Source organism: Pelecanus crispus, chromosome 1 (assembly GCF_030463565.1).
Source record: "Pelecanus crispus isolate bPelCri1 chromosome 1, bPelCri1.pri, whole genome shotgun sequence".
Classification (NCBI taxonomy): domain Eukaryota; kingdom Metazoa; phylum Chordata; class Aves; order Pelecaniformes; family Pelecanidae; genus Pelecanus; species Pelecanus crispus.
The window spans coordinates 201508244-201525736 of NC_134643.1; the positions used below are offsets into that span (position 1 = coordinate 201508244).

Below are 17493 nucleotides of genomic sequence, written 5' to 3' on the forward strand. Positions count from 1 at the left end.
GGATGACTGTGCCAATTTAATGTTGCTTTTATTAGAATTTTCTCCCCTTTTAAGCAACGGCCTCCTTCAAATACCACTTTTCTTTTTACTAGAAATAGGAAAGAGGAGTGGGATAAATGACTGAATAATTACAGTTTCACACAAAAGTGGCACAAGCAGTCCAGCTACAAATATGAGACACAGAGTAACCGCTACGGAGCAAGAAGTCTGTCCTGACTGTTTTCTTTCTTTCATCCAAGAATAAAAGGCATCAATCTGCAGCTTCAAGAAGTCAGTCATACTGCAGCAGGTTATACAACAATTTCACAAGGGTAAACTGACCCAATTTGAAGCAGTGGGCACTCATTCAATGAAAGAATACAGAAGGCAGTGTATGAAATGACTGACTGACTCACTATATCAAAATGAAATTTTTCAGTATCACATCTAAATGGAAAACCAAGAATTTCCATGGCAAAGTAAAAATAAAATGACTGATTTTTATTTCCCCTAGTTCTCAACTTTTTCTGAGAAGTCCCTCTCTCAAATATCTTAATTTCAATGAATCAGCAAATTCCAGTTTCACAGGTTTTAGATCTTTCTGACTTGCTTTAATTACATTATATTATTTTGTGAAAACAGGAGGTATTAGGAATCTGAGAAAAGGCTAACTGACATGATGGGGAGCTAGTAATCACAGCTGACTATGAAGAAGAAAAAGGGATTTTTGATTCTACCAAGCATATTATTAAGATGCAAAACTGCAGCATATTCCCCCCAGCTCTGTTCTTTGCCCTGCTTGGTATGCCCCAATATTCCCTTCTCATTCAAAACAAGAGGCATGTTCATGGCTGGGAAGGGAAGTAGGATGATAAACTGAGTTCAAGAGCTCCTTCAGTGCATTTCCAAGGTCTTACACTTCACACAGCAGAGCTGCTACTTGAATATGGGAATACACATTTTCTTCGAGTTAAGAGGAATACATCTGTTCAACTTGCTAATTTACTTAACTGCTTGAAAGTGACAGGATTCTCAAAAAAGCTTAAGGAAAAATCGATTCTCACTTATTTTCCTTAAGCTCCTTTGAGAAACCCAGCCTTAATGTAGCAGCTCTCCTTTCTGTTGCAGGCTGCTCACTGTGTCCCCCACTCCCAGTGCTGGTGGCAATGTGGGGACAGCAAGTGGACACCATAAGCCAAGACAGACTCTTGGAATTAGGCTCCATCACTGTGAAGCATGGTTTGTGATTTCATTACATCACCAGTCAGCTTCCTCAAAAAAATTCGTATGACATTTATAAATAAAAATGAACCAGAGAACAACTCACCTTTGGTGGAGTCCAGGCCACCTCATTTCATTCAAGTTTAACCTACAATGCTAAATATGCACACAAAAATACAGTATTGTCTCATAAACCTAGCTCCTACATTCTCACTCACTGCCGGTCACCCCTACATTTCACCAGCTCCTCGTGCATTGTCTGTTTTTCTAATACTCCTCTTCCCTACCACCTCATGTTTTGTTACGACTCTTTCTGGCCTGGATTTTGCCTCCTGATGGAATACGTAACTGGTGATGGCCATTCTGGTGGCCTTTCTCTCTCCAAACACCGCTTGTACCCAAGTTACCCAAGTACTACGACAGGAAAAGAAATGAAGAATGAATTAAGTGTATTACAAAAAACATGTCATCACTGTACAGTCAGGAGCCAGTTAAACTTTCATTTCAAACCTGAGGTCAGAATTATTGAATAGATTTTGAAGCAAAATATTACTTACAAAATACAAACCAAAAAATAATCACTCAGCCTGACAATGCAAACTATTCCCAACCTACTTTCTCAAACAAAAATAAATGCTGCATAATTCTATCATTTCCATACACATTTGAGTTAAGGAACCATAATTAGAATAATTAATCAATAACTATGTTCAAGAGTTCCATGCCTGCAGCAAAACCGAGATTATTCCTTAAAATGCTGAAAGTTAAATGGAGTAACCTTTACCCTCAGCTTTGAAAAACAACTGATCTAGTGGAGCTACTACATATTCAAAAGAACAAAAAAAAGCTGACTGAGAAAAGGCACTGGAAAATCACAGTGAACTCTTACCAGAACGTGTGACCAACAGCTACAAGTCCATCCCCCCTCCCCACCTGACCATTTGATGTCTTTTCTAGAAGCAGGATCAAAACAAACAGATGCTACTGTCTTCCCAAGTGTAAAGCAAATAGCTTGTAAAATATAATCCCAGTGGTGCCAACATTTTCCAGCCTTTAGTAAGAGCATTAAACTGATTAACCTACAAAAGGATTCCTGGGTTGACTTTTGTACTCACAAAATAACAAGGCATTTCCGTAGTACAATCTCTCCTGGCCAATTTTAAACCATTCAGCTGTCTTTAGAAACGTGCTAAGCTGACCAAAACAGAAGTCCAAGCTAAACTGTTATCATGAAACCTAAAGTGCAAGTACCAAAATTATCACGTACAGACCAAAGTGACAGTCCACTGGAAATGTGTGTGGCTCCCTGTCAGCTCACCCTCTTGCTGAACAGCATGTCGCAGCGTGCCTCACAGCACTCCCTGGCCTTTCAGCCTCCCAGGCTGGCCAGATCCTGAGACAAACAAAAGCCCCTGTGCTTCCCACCATGCAGAAGTCACAGAGCCTCGGCTGCCTGGTGGCACTGGAACCACCCGTGGACCCAGCCCCTTGGTTCCTACACCAGCTGTTGTAAACAGCATCTTTCTCAGTAATTGGGAGAATTTAGAATGGGGGGGGGGGGTGGGGGTGGGGGGGTGGGGGGGTGTGTCATAATCAAAACAAAGCTAAACTGTAAACTGTTGCAGTTCTCCATAACACAGAATGCTATTTTCTTCCCAGACTAAACATACATAAAAATGAAGCAATACAAATGTGCTTCAATGTGGCCATATCCAGACATTCTTAAATTGCTCTGTCTCACTCCAGTGTGCATCTAGAAGGATGCTTCCTGCCAAATTTCCAGGGACATATCATAGAATCATAGAATCATAGAATCGTTTAGGTTGGAAAAGGCCTTTAAGATCATCCAGTCCAACCATTAACCTAACACTACCAAGTCCACCACTAAACCAATTAAGGATAGAGAAATAATTAATTTCATGTTTCCTGGCTTGGTGGCTGGATTATTTTTTAATGAAAGTAAAACTAGGAATCACTAAGGTTGGAAAGGACCTCTAAGATCATCATTCCAATCATCAACCCAACACCACCATGCCCACTAAACCATGTCCCACAGTGCCACGTCTACACATTTTTTGACTCTACCACCTCTCTGGGAAGCCTGTTCCAATGCTTGACCACCCTTTCCGTGAAGAAATTTTTCCTAATATCCAACCTAAACCTCCCCTGGCGCAACTTGAGCCCATTTCCTCTCGTCCTATTGCTAGTTACTTGGGAGAAGAGACCAACACCCACCTCACTACAACCTCCTTTCAGGTAGTTGTAGAGAGCTATAAGGTCTCCCCTCAGCCTCCTCTTCTCCAGGCTAAACAACCCCAGTTCCCTCAGCCGCTCCTCATAAGGCCTGTGCTCCAGACCCTTCACCAGCCTTGTTGCCCTTCTCTGGACACGCTCCAGCACCTCAATGTCTTTCTTGTATTGAGGGGCCCAAAACTGGACACAATATTCCAGGTGCGGCCTCACCAGCACTGAGTACAGGGGGACAATCACCTCCCTGCTCCTGCTGCTCACACTATTCCTGATACAAGCCAGGATGCTGTTGGCCTTCTCAGCCACCTGGGCACACTGCTGGCTCATGTTCAGCCGGCTGTCAACCAACACCCCCAGGTCCTTTTCGGCCAGGCAGCTTCCCAGCCACTCTTCCCCAGGCCTGTAGCGTTGCATGGGGTTGTTGCAACTGAAGTGCAGGACCTGGCACTTGGCCTTGTTAAACCTCATACAGTTGGCCTCAGCCCATCCAGACCCCTGGACAACATCCCTGCTCAACATGCCTGTTGAGCATACTCAAGATGAACCGCTCCATAATCTTCTCTGGTACTGAGGTCAGGCTGACAGGCCTATAGTTCCCTGGATCCTCCTTCCAGCCCTTCTTGTAGATGGGCATCACATTGGCAAGCCTCCAGTTGTCTGGGACCTCCCTGTTAACCAGGGCTGCTGACAGATGATGGAGAGTGGCTATACTACAAACTTAATAGGCCAGTGTTTTTATCAGTGTTTTGTGCTCTCAAAGTAGGGTAGAAGCTGTCACAGTATGCCAGAAGTTGCTATCACTAATATCCTAAACAAACTGTTTACTGTTAATATAGATTGCATTTCATTTTTTTCCATTCAACTATGTTCTCAGAGTTTAAATTATGCCATGTATCATTCTGCTATGAATTTGCAAGCAAAGAGGAAGAATACAGGTTTACAAGTCCTGCCACCTCCACTGCCACCAAATGCATCAAGAGTCTCTTTTCTCAAACTGCTCTAGCTGTCCTAAAATAAGTTTTTTGTTCCTATCATTAACACCAAAAGGCCACACCAGAAACTCATTCCTCCAAGGGCTATCGATGACTGCTAATAGCCAATCTAATTTTATTGATATTGAACTTTTATCCTTTTGTGTGTGTTTGCATATTGTTCTTTAACTCTAAATTTTCTTCCTGTAATTGATATTTATGCCCAGGAGCATTTACAGAGAGCATTGGTATGAATCCAATTCTTCCCCTTCCTTGGTATCATTTGTGTCCTACTCATAGCATTTTACCAAAAGTTCCAATCTGTTGCTATGGCCAATATCTTTCTCTTCTTGTGTTTAATTAGTTATTCTTCCTTCTTGACAACTCACCTTCTCTTTCTGTGGGCACATTTTCTCTCAAGTGTTGCAATTCAGTTCTTCTTCCAGAAGCCAGTCTCTTCTTTCATGTTTTAGTCATGGTCATATTCCATGGGTCACCTTCTCCCTCAGAAATCTGTCCAGTCTTCATTTCAGTAATTACCTAAACGCCCTAAGATGCTTTATACAAACTTATTTTTCTGTTCCTTCATCTTCTCAGATTTAATCTAAAATCAGCATTCACAGTTTTACCTGAGATGCTCTTCTACAAGCCTTGGCAGGCAAATATTCAAGCATGACTAGTTTTTATTTAGTACTTAAATAACATACATCCTGTAATTTCTACAACCTGTCATCATTGTATATGGAGGTCACCTCCCCTACTTCTTCAGAAGTACATCTTCATCATTCCTTCTTTATTTTTACCATCATGGAAAGGAAGAAGAAAATCTCCTTGTGTACAGACTTGTGTAGAGACTTACAAGTCTCTACAAGCAGGCTCCTTTGATTGTTTGGCTTCTTTAAAACTTCACCAAGATCAGCCTTGCACCTTCAGATTAAGTTCAGCCGTTTAACTATTCATCAGCAACAACCAAACACACAAATCGCACACTCGGTTACAAGGATTAGCAAACAGCCCTCAAACTCTGCCAACTCCAAACTGTAAACCACAAGACACCACAAACTGGAGCTAAGCAAACTACAGAGCATCTACATGCACGTGGCTGTTTGCTCTTTCCTGCTTCTCCCAATGTAAGAAGGATATGCAACATAGTCACCAAAAATAGTTAAAATGCAAGGTCTCCAAATGCTCACACCCTGCTGTGCTCTCTATTCACTGTCCTAATGGTTGCTGCTTGCCAACAGTACTACCAGCTGTATCAATGTATTCACTGCTTCTGTCTAGTTGAAGAAATACTGAAAGAAAGGGAAAAAAATGTTTTGTTTCCCAGTGTACACTGAGAAGGAGATGCTGTTACTCAACGAAAGAGTTAAAAAATGTGAGGAACAAAGCTAAGGCAATTGCCCAAGAAACTGCTGGTGTCCCATTCTGATTTAATTTCTACCAAAGTGAGAGAGATCAGAATTTGACCTTCTAGAAGGTGGGCATGTGATGAGTGAAGCAACTTTCTCTTACGTCACAGAGCATTTCTTCCTCACAGAAGACACCACTTTCAACAGAAAAGACTGTCTCCGCACTGTCATCTGCTGACCGTTACTGAATAGAGACTTCTGCTTCACCTGTCATGGGAAAAGCTCTAAGAGCACCCTGCCTTTGGTCAAAAGGGAAAGGCAGGGACTAAAAAATGGTGAACTATCTCAAATTAAAATATACGCTTCACTCTGCAAAAATTGGAGAAAGGCTTTATTTTCCAGGTCTCAACAATGTCCTTAAGTACGGGTACAAATTATGCCTGTCAACTACCTTAAGTACTGGAAACCTTCCATAGAAGCAAGATGAAATAGAAACTGGAAAAGTTCATCATACAAAGGAATGAATGCACAGTAACACAAGTACTTCCACACACTTCACTTCGCGTGCCCTGAAACTGTAACAAATACAGCCTCTCTTCTGCTTGAGGAAAGAGGTTGAAGAAGAACCACCAAGAATGTCTCATACTTTGTGAGGTTTTATTAATGCAAAATGAAAGTGTATCAAGGAGCAGACAGCTTTACACTCATGTACCCAGTTGAGACTTTATGAGATGTGAATTTTATGTTGCCTATCTAAATGCCCTTATCTGTATCAAACTGCTATTAATCAGTAGTCATTATCTTTCTGGCACTGAGCAGAGCCCTGCCCAACATGTTAAACAAAAACTTTGATCTGCTATTTTAAAAGGAAGCATACTAGATTATGTTGGATAGGAATCAGAAACATCACCTAGGTACCTCCAGCAACAGGTACTGCAACAATTAAAAATCAGGCACGCAGCACTTAAGATATGAAAACACAGATTTGGAGCTGCCTATAGAATTAAATACAGAGATTCGCAGCTATAAAAACCACAACTACTAAGCACTTAAATTCCCATAATGAACAGGGACCCTCAACAAATCCTCATACTCATAACAAACAGCAAAAGAGTTGAGGACTTAACATACCTATGGGCTTGACCTGGTACAGAGAACACACAAATTCTGCTTCCAACCCACTTCAGTCACCACTGTAGCTTTTCCAGATCCTGCCTGTTGAGTTTCAGTAAGATTTCCTATAAACTCTAAAAAGCTTTTCAAGTTATAGAACCCCTATACTTGAGGGAGATCCACTCTTACTTTTACATGATAACACCTTATTCTCCACGTAGTCTGGATATTTCTACAATTAAACATCAAAGTACTCTATAAAGATAACATACTGATCTTTTGTTACAGCAGAATATTTGAAAACAACATTCCTGTTGCAAATATGTATGTAATCAGGTAGAAATGGCAAACGGAAAGTTACATATTCTATCTTTGGAGCTAATTTTAATAAAATGAGCATGCTTGAAACCCAAACTCCTCTGTTTACCACCTTTCAAAATTAAAGTCAATATATTTTTTTTTCTTTTGATGATTAAAGCTTGAGAAAGGTACACTATAGCTGTTAATATAATTTGTGAAAATAGTATAACCATCTGTAGCTACTGACACAGAAAACAGCAGCATCAGATCTGAATTTACTCTATGGTTTGACTGCACTTGTTTGTCATCTCTGACATCTGAAAGATACCCTATTAAAATTATTAGCGATTAGAATAATCACTACTGCAATAAATTCTTTGCAAAGATATATTACACAACTGATACTCAAAACCAGAAAACAGAATCAATTTTTTCTTCGTTCTTCTTTGAATTAAGTCTTAAGAAAGCAAGAATAGAAAAAAAAAATACTATTACTTAGAATTATTCCTTCTTTTTTCTAAAAATTCTGTATGTCTTCACAGCTACGATGAGCCGTGTTACTTTCAGGAAAATCCAAAATCACTCTATTTGCACTGAATGAAAGTTTGAAGGCTGTCTGAATTTTGAAAGAAACAATACGCACCAAGAAAAGACCATTCTCCTATGCTGCAATTACTGATACTTTATTAGGTTTAGCATTGAAGGTCAACAAAAGATTACTTACCTTTTGTTTTGGAAAGAGTTTTGGAATAGAAATCAGTCTGTTGCTACGTGACTGGTTTCCAGGCAGCAATTCCACTCACTTCTTCGGGGAAACAACGTGTTCTTCTGTTTCTGCAAATGCTGTTTCTATTGAGTAAATCCAAGTATGTTCAACTCAGACAATATACTGTGAACCAGTAATGAAAAAATGCATTTGCAAAAAACAGAACATAATGCAGTGACCCCTCTCAACTCCTATCTGGAGAAAGAGATGCATCACATACATGACTGCTGGCGTTACATTTTCTGGCTGTTGACTTAAGAGAATGCCAACTTTTATGAACTGTACTTGATCCATTCAATTTATTTTGTGTATAAACAGATACAGCTTCCTCCACTTCTTACCAGGTTTGAAGGGCTTAGACATGTCAAAAGCAACAAATGTCAGTGGAAATACTATAAAAGGGCGAAGTTTTCACCAAATACTGATCAACACCCCTCAATAATGAACCAAGGATGTATCCATAAAATGTTTTTTCTTACAAGTTTTTTTTACATTATTTTTCTTTGCTCTTCGTAAAAAGTGTCTCTTACTCTGTCCATTTAGCATCTGTTATGACTCAGTTGTGGAAGCTCAGAAAAATGAAAGGTAATTTAAAAATTCGGTACAATAGGATGAAATCCATTCAAGCTAAATTTAAACATCGTTATTCAGATGAAACTTCATTGCCCTGTTTTCACCAGCCCTGAACTGAACAACCTGAATTGAATCAAATTCCTATTTGATTATTTATTCAGATAATAAATAACTCACTCAGAAAGACAGACCCCAAAATCCACATTCATATCTGCTGAATTTTACAGAACTTAAAGGAAATTATTTCATCTTTCAATGTAATTAGCATCCAGTAAAATAAAATAGTAGACATCAGCTTTCACTAGCTATTAAGCTTTCCACTTATGAGAGTCTTCGGTTTGAGTAAGTGCAGAAAGAACACGCTTAAAACTGCATATTGTAAATAAGGAAAAAAAATCCAGAAAACATGCATATTAAGAGTTAGTTTGCTCATTTGCTAAGAACCAAACATTTATGATGTTTTATCTTTTAAAAAACAAAAATGTTTTGCAAGCTCAATTTGCCTGGGGGGGAAAAAAAGCAACAAGAATGCCACAGAGAAGGAAAAAAGATTGGGAAGAAACCTGGGACCAGACCTTTTGAGTAATGATGTAAGACATAAGCAGAAAAGGTTAGGCAGCTGAAAGGATTTTTTTTTGGGGGGGGGGGGGGGTGATACAACCACATCTTTTCTGGTGGGGCTGTGAGGACTGTGTCTCCCAGCAGCACTGTCTGGTGCTGCAAACATCCTCCAGGTTACGTGATGAAGCGGTACTACTGTACAGCCTTCTGATCCAAATCAAGGCTGCATGTGCTCCTGAGAACCAACCTACAAAATTATATGCAACCCACAGACACACATTAAAAAACATTATTCAAGTGGCAAAGTCAATCACTCAAGAATTATGTAAGAGAAGAATTTAATTTGCACGTGGAATGTAATTCACTCCTTACCATATGTGGTATAACTTAATCTTTCATTACATGATTATATATACTTTATGGATATCCGGCTGTGTAGTCAAAGAAGCCATACTCTGTAGCTTCCTACTTCATCACTGGGCAAGTCGAAAGGTCTAGTATCAATAAGCTACGGAGATGTAAGAAGGAAAATGAGGATCTTGGTGTTAAAGCTGTTCACTTCTCTGTCCTGAAGAGTCAGGCTCTATCTCTGTCTCTACTAAAGACTCCTACCTGGAGAAGTCAGGGATGGGAGCTCTTCTGCATAAACTGCACATCCCTTATTTCCTCTGTAGGTGATTTGAGATCTGGGGATCTGACTTGTAGAAGAGCTGAGAGTATAACATAACTGACCAATATTCTAAAAGGATCACATGCCCGGAAAAGGGTACTAACAATCAGTGGTCACTTTGGGTCTTAACTGCATCTATGTTTCAGGTCTTCATTCATGAAATGTGGAAAAAATGATAGCTTGCTGCCTTACACTGTTGTGTAAAAAGAAACATCCACTAATTGTGAAAACCCTGAATGACAGTCACTAGGACAAAACTAATCCTTAAGTTCTGTCACTAAACTAAGTATTGGTCAACTTTCCTGGTTTAATTATACTTTTTACATGGCAGAGGCAAGTCTGTGCCTCAGTTTCTCGTTTTTTAAATAGAAAAGCACTTTCCTTCTCCATAAGGCTTTTATGAGAACAAGTATATGCTTGAGATTATGAGGGACTCACATACTACGGTGATGTGGGATATAAATACTCAAGACAGACAGCACTATGTAAAAGCCAGGAACCAAAGAGGTGTTCATCTTTATTTGTCTGTTATCAGAGCCCTGTATTAATTCAGGTCTGAAGCAACAAATTCAACAAAGGGCAGAGGGAAGAACCACACACAGAGAACATGAACCGACTCATTAACTGCCCATTCTGCACAGCCAAGGACGGGAGTTAGAAAAAAGTGACAGACAACATTAGAACTCCATGTCAGTGAGCCTACAGTCCCTGGAGTTGAACGATTCCAAGGTCTGAGTGCTCAACCTGAGTGCTCAAATTTGCAGCTTTATGATTTCTTTTGCATGTTACCTGTAGGAAGACAGAGAAATGGCGCTTTTGCTCCCTACATTCCGCGCCCCCAGACACAGACCTGGCAGCCCATCCCCTTGCACACAGCCCCACTGCCTTCAAAATAACTATGCAAAGGAGAGCAAATGACTCACCGCCAACTCTTCAGTGACTTGATGAAAAATTAACGATCATTGAAAGGTGATGAAGCCTTGCTGCAAAATTTGGGGCTAATCCTGCAAGTGCTGAAGTTTAGGAATAACTTTACTCATGAGCAGACTCACTTAGTTCAGTGAACTGTACAATCACAGTGTGAAACACAGTCAAGCACACCCCAAGGTACTAATTGCAGAGTTCAAAGATTTCAGGACCAGGAATTTAATCTGAAATTTTACCCACATTTTCCCCACCTGTATTTTCTCTTGACTTATTTGTAGCACTAAACAACACAAAAGTAATGCAGGAAAGTGGCAAAAAGTTGAATAAGGCATGCGTTGGATGTTTTCTCAGTGTTCACATCTCATATATGATACTCATTAGGATACAACTCCTGCTGGTAAGTATACGCTGAGCAGATGGACATTAGCAGAGTTTGTGAACGTCTACAATAGATGATGCCTTAACGGCCACACCATGCCAGTAAGGCTGAATCCTTTCCCCTGTCAGTGAAATGATTTGTACACACTTTTGCTTAACTCTCCCTGAGAATCCACAATGTTTGCTGGCAAACATTACAATTACACCATATATAGATACACTGCATAAAAATTAGGTATAGCAAAGTACTTACGCCACTTACTAGACTAGCTGGGAAAGAGAGAGTCTTTTCCCAAAAAGTGTTCACAGTCAAAAAAACCCCATACTCTTGTCAAGAAAATCTCTCAGTATGACATTTTGGCCACGCCTACTATCGCCATTAACTTGGTAAGATTTTTTTATCAATTGCGTTAACTGTATTTACAGTCATATTAAGCATTTCCACAGTAACCTTGGTAAGGCAGTGCTGGGCTAGCACAGCTGAATGCACCCACTCACCCCCCTAGACCTGCATTCGCAAGTGCTGGCGGCAGGATTGAACGTTTCTGCAGAATACAGAAAACGCTTTAACTCAGCACGTTTACCCTTAACTCAAAAAACGACCGCAAAGTTCCTGCTGCCCACCTACGAGCCTCGATGGCTTCAACCCATAAATGGGCTGCCCACACTCCATCCGGCACGTTGATCCGGTTTCTGCTCAAGCGGCTGACCAGCCAACAGGTCTACCAACAGGGTGGGCTGAGGGCAGCCACCGCCAGCCTTCCCCTTGGCACAAGGAGCCAAGGAGCCGCCGGGGCCCCTTCCCGGCACCCGCCATTTACCTGGAGCAGGTGGTGGGCTGCCCGGTAGCCAAGGCGCGGGCCGCCCCGCACGCCGGGCGGCAGCCGCCCCGTGCCGTAGCCGTGCCAGGCCACCACGTAGGGGTTGTCCATGGTCAGCCAGTAGCGCACCTGCCCGCCGAAATGCCGGAAGCAGAGCTCGGCGTAGTCGCGGAAGAGCTGGGGCAGGACGGGGCTGGCCCAGCCGCCGAAGGCGTCCTGCAGGCCTTGCGGCAGGTCCCAGTGGTAGAGGGTGACGACGGGCTCGATGCCCAGCTCCCGCAGGCGGCCCAGCAGCCGGTGGTAGTGGGCCAGGCCGGCGGGGTTGGGCGGCGCCGTGCCGTTGGGCAGCAGCCGGGCCCAGGCCAGCGAGAAGCGGTAGTGGGAGACCCCCAGGCGCCGCAGCCCCTCGGCGTCGCGGAAGAGGTTGTTGTAGCTGTCGCTGGCCACGTCTCCGCCCGCCGGCCCCGGCGGGGAGGCCCCGGGCGGCGTGGCCGGGCGGTGGGCGAAGGTGTCCCAGACAGAGGCGCCTTTGCCGCCCTGGCGCCAGCCGCCCTCCGTCTGGTAGGCGGCGCTGCCCGCTCCCCAGAGGAAGCCGTCGGGGAAGGTGTCGTGGAGGAAGAGCTGGTCCTGCGGGTAGGGCAGCCGGGCGAAGCGGGACCAGGTGCCCGCGCCCTGCCCCGGGGCCCCGAGCAGCGGCCGCCCCAGCAGCAGCAGCAGCGGCAGCGGCGGCGGCAGCGGCGCGGCGGGGGCCATGCTGCCGGCGGGGCTCCGCGACGGCGGCTCCCTCCTCCCAGCCCCCCGCCGCCCCCTTTTATCTCACCTCGCCCCTTCCCCCCCCCTCCGCCCCGGTGGGCACGGCTATTAATAATTACCTCGGAGCTGCCGTCTGCATCCTTCCCGCCCGGCTCCCTCGGGGAGAGCTGCCGCCGGGGGCGGGATCCAGGGGGTGAGACGGGGCGGGCGGGGAGGAGAGGGCGGCAGCGGTGCGGGGGGGAGGTCCTCGGGGGAGAGGTGGACCCTGTCTCCCCTTCGGGGTAGCCCCTCTCACTGCCCCCCCCCCCCCGGGCCCTTAGGGCGGAGATCCCCGTCCGCGGGCGGCAGGGGCGGCCCCCGCAGCCCTCCGCCCGCCCCGCCGGCCGCCCGCACCTCGCTGCGCGGTGCCCCCTCGGAGCCGGGCCCCTCGCCGGTGCCCTGCCCCCTTTCCCCGAAACGAAGGAGCCCAAGGAGAGGCTCGACGGCCGGATCCGTCCCCTCTGGGGAGCTGCGTGTAGCCCCCGTCCCGCAGTGCCGCCGGCGGGGCCGAGGGGAGGGAGCGATCGGAGGGGCGGGGGGGATGGCGAGGAAGTAAAAATGTTTTTTCCTTCACCCAGTATCTCCTGCGTGGTACGTTTGGCAAGAGACATGGCAGCTGCGATTGCTCATGTAACAGTAATTAAAGAGAAACTCGTTGTCCAAGGACATCACACACTCACCCCTCTCACCGCCCGCCGGTAATTCATGGACTGTCACCTCCCAGCAATAACACTTTTCGTTCCTGGAGTAGGAGGTTGGTGTATTTGGTTGTTTACCGCATGCAAAACAAGTTCCGATTAGAAATGCCTCACAGATCTTTATGGGGAGGAAACAAATCGAGCTAAGTTTGATTACCGACGTACACTTTTTGACCGATCGTGTGGGTGCGATGCATGGACCTTTTTAAAGGCAGGTCTCAGGCTGCTGTTCTCGTCTCCTTTGGACAAAACAATTCGACCAGGGCTGCAAAGCGAGAACTGGCTCAACACATTGCAAAAACCTGGTATTCAGTTGTGTGGACTCTTACATGAGTTGGGACATCTAAGAATAACACACCTACTAGACAGGCTGTTAAGGGCAGGGAGATGTTCTCAGGAGATAAAAGTTGTTTAACTACAGCATGAAGACATTTAGATAATTTCATGTTATTTTTAGAAAATAAATGCCCTCATGGGAAAATTACAGATAATCGCTAATAATGAGTTGATGGATTTAAGTGCCAACTGCAAGCTGCTGAAGGTTTCCTTTAGTGCACAGGCTGGGCTCTCATGCCTCGCAAGTGCAGGCAGAGCATTTGCTTTGCCTGTTTCTAGAACTTCCAACTTCCACCTTTTCTGCACTGATTAGGTTCGGTTTGGGGCATTGCTTTGTGGTGTTTTTATGGAAAAGGCCAAAGATGTAGAGTACAGGATTGCAGTTAGTCTTCCATTATAGTGGTGATTAATTTATTCCCATGTTAGAGGGATGAAGCTCTGAACAGTCCATGGGACCACTGACACCCCTTCCCTAAGGGAGGAAGTTTGTGGGGTGGGAGCTGGGAATGGCAGACCCAGCATCAGGGCTGGTCATCAGCTGCTGCCAGGAGTGGATTTTCTATACAGTCTGACAAGCTGCTGAAATTTGATCACAGTCCAAGTAAATGACAACTTGAGCTGCAGCAACAGAGCTAGGTGTTAGCATCACCTGGTAGCTACTTGCAGAAGCTGGAGATTAGTCGTTAAGTGCACAGCGGCATTCCTGCAGTCGTCCCTGTGCAAGCAGTAAAGAGCCAAGTTCCTGTTCAGCACTGACCTGATTTCAGTGCAAGTGTAATGCCTTCACTGGAGCTCACTGCCTAAGTATTTTGAAAATCGGAATGTAGAGATATGCCTCAGAAATACCTTAATCTAAAACAGGGCATTAGTGATGCTAAGTCCATTGCTCACATTTAAAGAAAAAAACTTCATTGGCTATCTGGGGACACAAGAGATTCTAAAATGTATCTTGATACATTCTGTTTTCATTTGCTAATTATTAACTAAAACCCAGATCAATCCTATTTACACTTAGGCAGCACTTGTAAGTAGGCACTTAGCTGAAACTCCTTCATTAGGAGCTTGTTTCTTCCAGAGCCTCTCAGCAGTCAAAGGAAAGAAATAGCCTCATGGTGTTAGTGTAAGTCAGCCTAGCTAAGATCTTTGTCAACTTCTGGAGGTGTCTGCCTTCTCCAAAAACTCGCGGGGAAGCCGTGTGACTGTACAGTGACTGTACTCCTGAAGCAAGCAGCCCTTTTTTGAGGGATGAAATCTGGCCATAAGTTGCTGGCACAAAGCTGTCACTTCACCTGTACATCTGGCGGATGAAAACCATTTTTTTTTTTAGTGCAAATGTCAGAAAATGGTTTTTAGTGCAAATGTCAGAAAATGTGTACTGTAGCATCCAGTTGCTTGGTTTTTTCTTACAGAGAAAGCTGGTTTTCATGTTCTAGGACAACACAATCACCCACTGCTCTGAGCCAATTTTTTTTTTTTTCTAACAGACAGTCTAACAAACTCTGTGCAATATTAACCATGCAGAGAGGTCAGCCAAACACTTGCAGACATTCAGGTCTCCCTCACTGCTCCTTGAGTTCAAAGCATGGCTCCATCATGTCTGTGTTGCTGAGCAAGCACACTTCCAACTCTGTCCCGTGTCAGCAGATCAAGATTTACCTTTCAGCCTTCTTTGTATTAGTGATTACTGAACGTTCAACTTTTGATAATATGTATAATGGATGCTATAAGTGTCAGTATAATTTTCATTAGGCTGTGCTGAGATTTTCTTTGCTTGCTATGCAGTCAGTGCATGTAATCAAATCTGACAGCATTCTGACTGTGCATTTCTGTTTCTACCCCAAAGAGGGTGAATCTTCTGGTATACCTAATTTTAGGTAAAAGTAAGTGTACTACTGCTTTAGATTCATTTAACAGCTCTCCCTGAGGTCGTATCGTGCATTGACTTCAATGCAGCAAACGCCTTCCTTATTTTAAAATCTCCGCAGAAGAGCTAGAAGCCTTACACTGGTAGCATCCGTGCTCCTCACCGTGACAGAACAAGCAGTCTCAGTGCCTAAAACAGCCATCTTCTGTTTTAATGGCCCTTCTTTGTTCACAAGCATATTTCCAAACATACACAAGCATACAGTCAGTTGAAAATAGCACTGTGTAATAAATTTACACTCTCAGCATCTCCTCTCAAGACATGAAAGTGCTCCCTACTAGTTGGGGACACTGCTTAAAAAAATCACCACCTGAATTAGACTCGACTGTTTTCTCTACTGCTTCCATCACTACATAACAATGCTCCTTCTTTATTCTGTCTGTTTAAATGTAAACTGCTAAGCTGTCAAATTTTACTTCCACTTGCTGATGAATAGCTGTTCCCAGTGGAAAGCTGTGCGACGGCGTTCTAGATTTACCTTCTTCATCCCTGCCAGAACATCACAGCCTATTAGGCAAATAAGCTCTTCCTCAGTTTTCTCAAAGAAGAAGTTGCAAGGCCAATTTTCTTGAAAAAATACAGCCTTCCATACCTATTCCTTCTTTCTCTCTTGCTCACACTAGTTATATGCAGTCACTGTACATTCAGAATGACTTTAAAGACAGATAGTAACTGACTGTATTGAAATTAGAAACACAGTGTTGTCAGGTCCAAAATATGCCTGCTTTGGAGGGTGACAGGGAGTAACTTCAAGGCAAGCCTAGAAATTTCTATTTTATTCACACAGGGCAAGGAGGACAATTCTATTGTAACCTGGGATGGGACATGTAGTGTCTGGATGCTTCCTCATACCTGGAAAGGCAAGGGATACAAAGCCTTCCCAGTCTTGCAAACCCTCCTTCAGGGGAATGAGTAAATCCATTTCAACCCCTCAATCACAGAAGGTGATGTGGGACAGGGATAAAGTTGAAACACCATCTTGGAATGTCATTTCATTGGAAATGACATCGTGGAAATGCTGTCTTTTACTTCTGGGAGGCCTCAAACACCTCCTCATTACCCAGATGATGAGACAAGGGTTTGTAGATGATCCTCCTGTCTTCAAAAGTGCCTTCTGAATTGGTGGAAGAATGGATGGGCAAAAAGAGAAGGGAAAAGAAATGGCTTCTCTCCTGGGGAGGGAGATAGCAAAGAGGTGGATACAACCTCACTCTTCCTTTCTTGGGCAAGCGATAAGGGCTTAGCTGGCAAGGAAGTTCCCAGGCTGGGGGAGAAGAGTCAGGGGTGTTGGAGAGAGGAGAGAAAAGAGTGTTCCGTGTCAACTCCAGCCATGCAGCTCAGGAGTCACAGGCTTCAACCCTGTTTTAGGCAGGAACCGACCCCTGGTTGCAGTGATTGAAGAAATATGCCTGTCTCCCCAGAGTCTGCTGAGCCTGTGTGAACAAGTGAAGGTGGGTGTCCAGGAAAGTTACAGACCAAACAGGGAGTTGTCTAATGAGTTTTGGCACTTCCAGGGTAGAAAATCCTGGAAAACAGAGGGACTGGATCACTCACAGGGGTGAAATAGATTTACCAATTTAGATGGGATCTGGAGAGACTGGATCTCAACCCTGAGAGGTGCATACCTGCGAAAATCCAAGTTTGTGGTCTCTGATGCAATATGAAAAGGAGCAGAAACATAATTTCACTATTCTCACTTCTATTTTAATTTCTATTTGTGAGACACTTACCATTTTGAAACCCATTTCATTCAGTCTCCACAGGATGGCTCAAAAGCTTGAATCCTGTGGCTCAGTGTAGAGCTGACAGCACTCTTGAGACACGTATGGTGACTTTTCATATACAGTCATCCTATCTCTTC

General features: G+C 43.9%; 1 protein-coding gene across 1 annotated transcript in view; it reads right to left on the minus strand.

The window, feature by feature from the left end:
• Positions 1 to 12683, minus strand: part of KL (klotho) — a 50344-nt gene extending 37661 nt beyond the window's left edge. The window contains exon 1 of the mRNA XM_075725437.1: positions 11883 to 12683. Coding sequence (XP_075581552.1) covers positions 11883 to 12635 — 753 coding nt within the window. The 5' untranslated portion in view covers positions 12636 to 12683. The remainder of the gene's footprint in view (positions 1 to 11882) is intronic.
• Positions 12684 to 17493: the final 4810 nt, after the last annotated feature.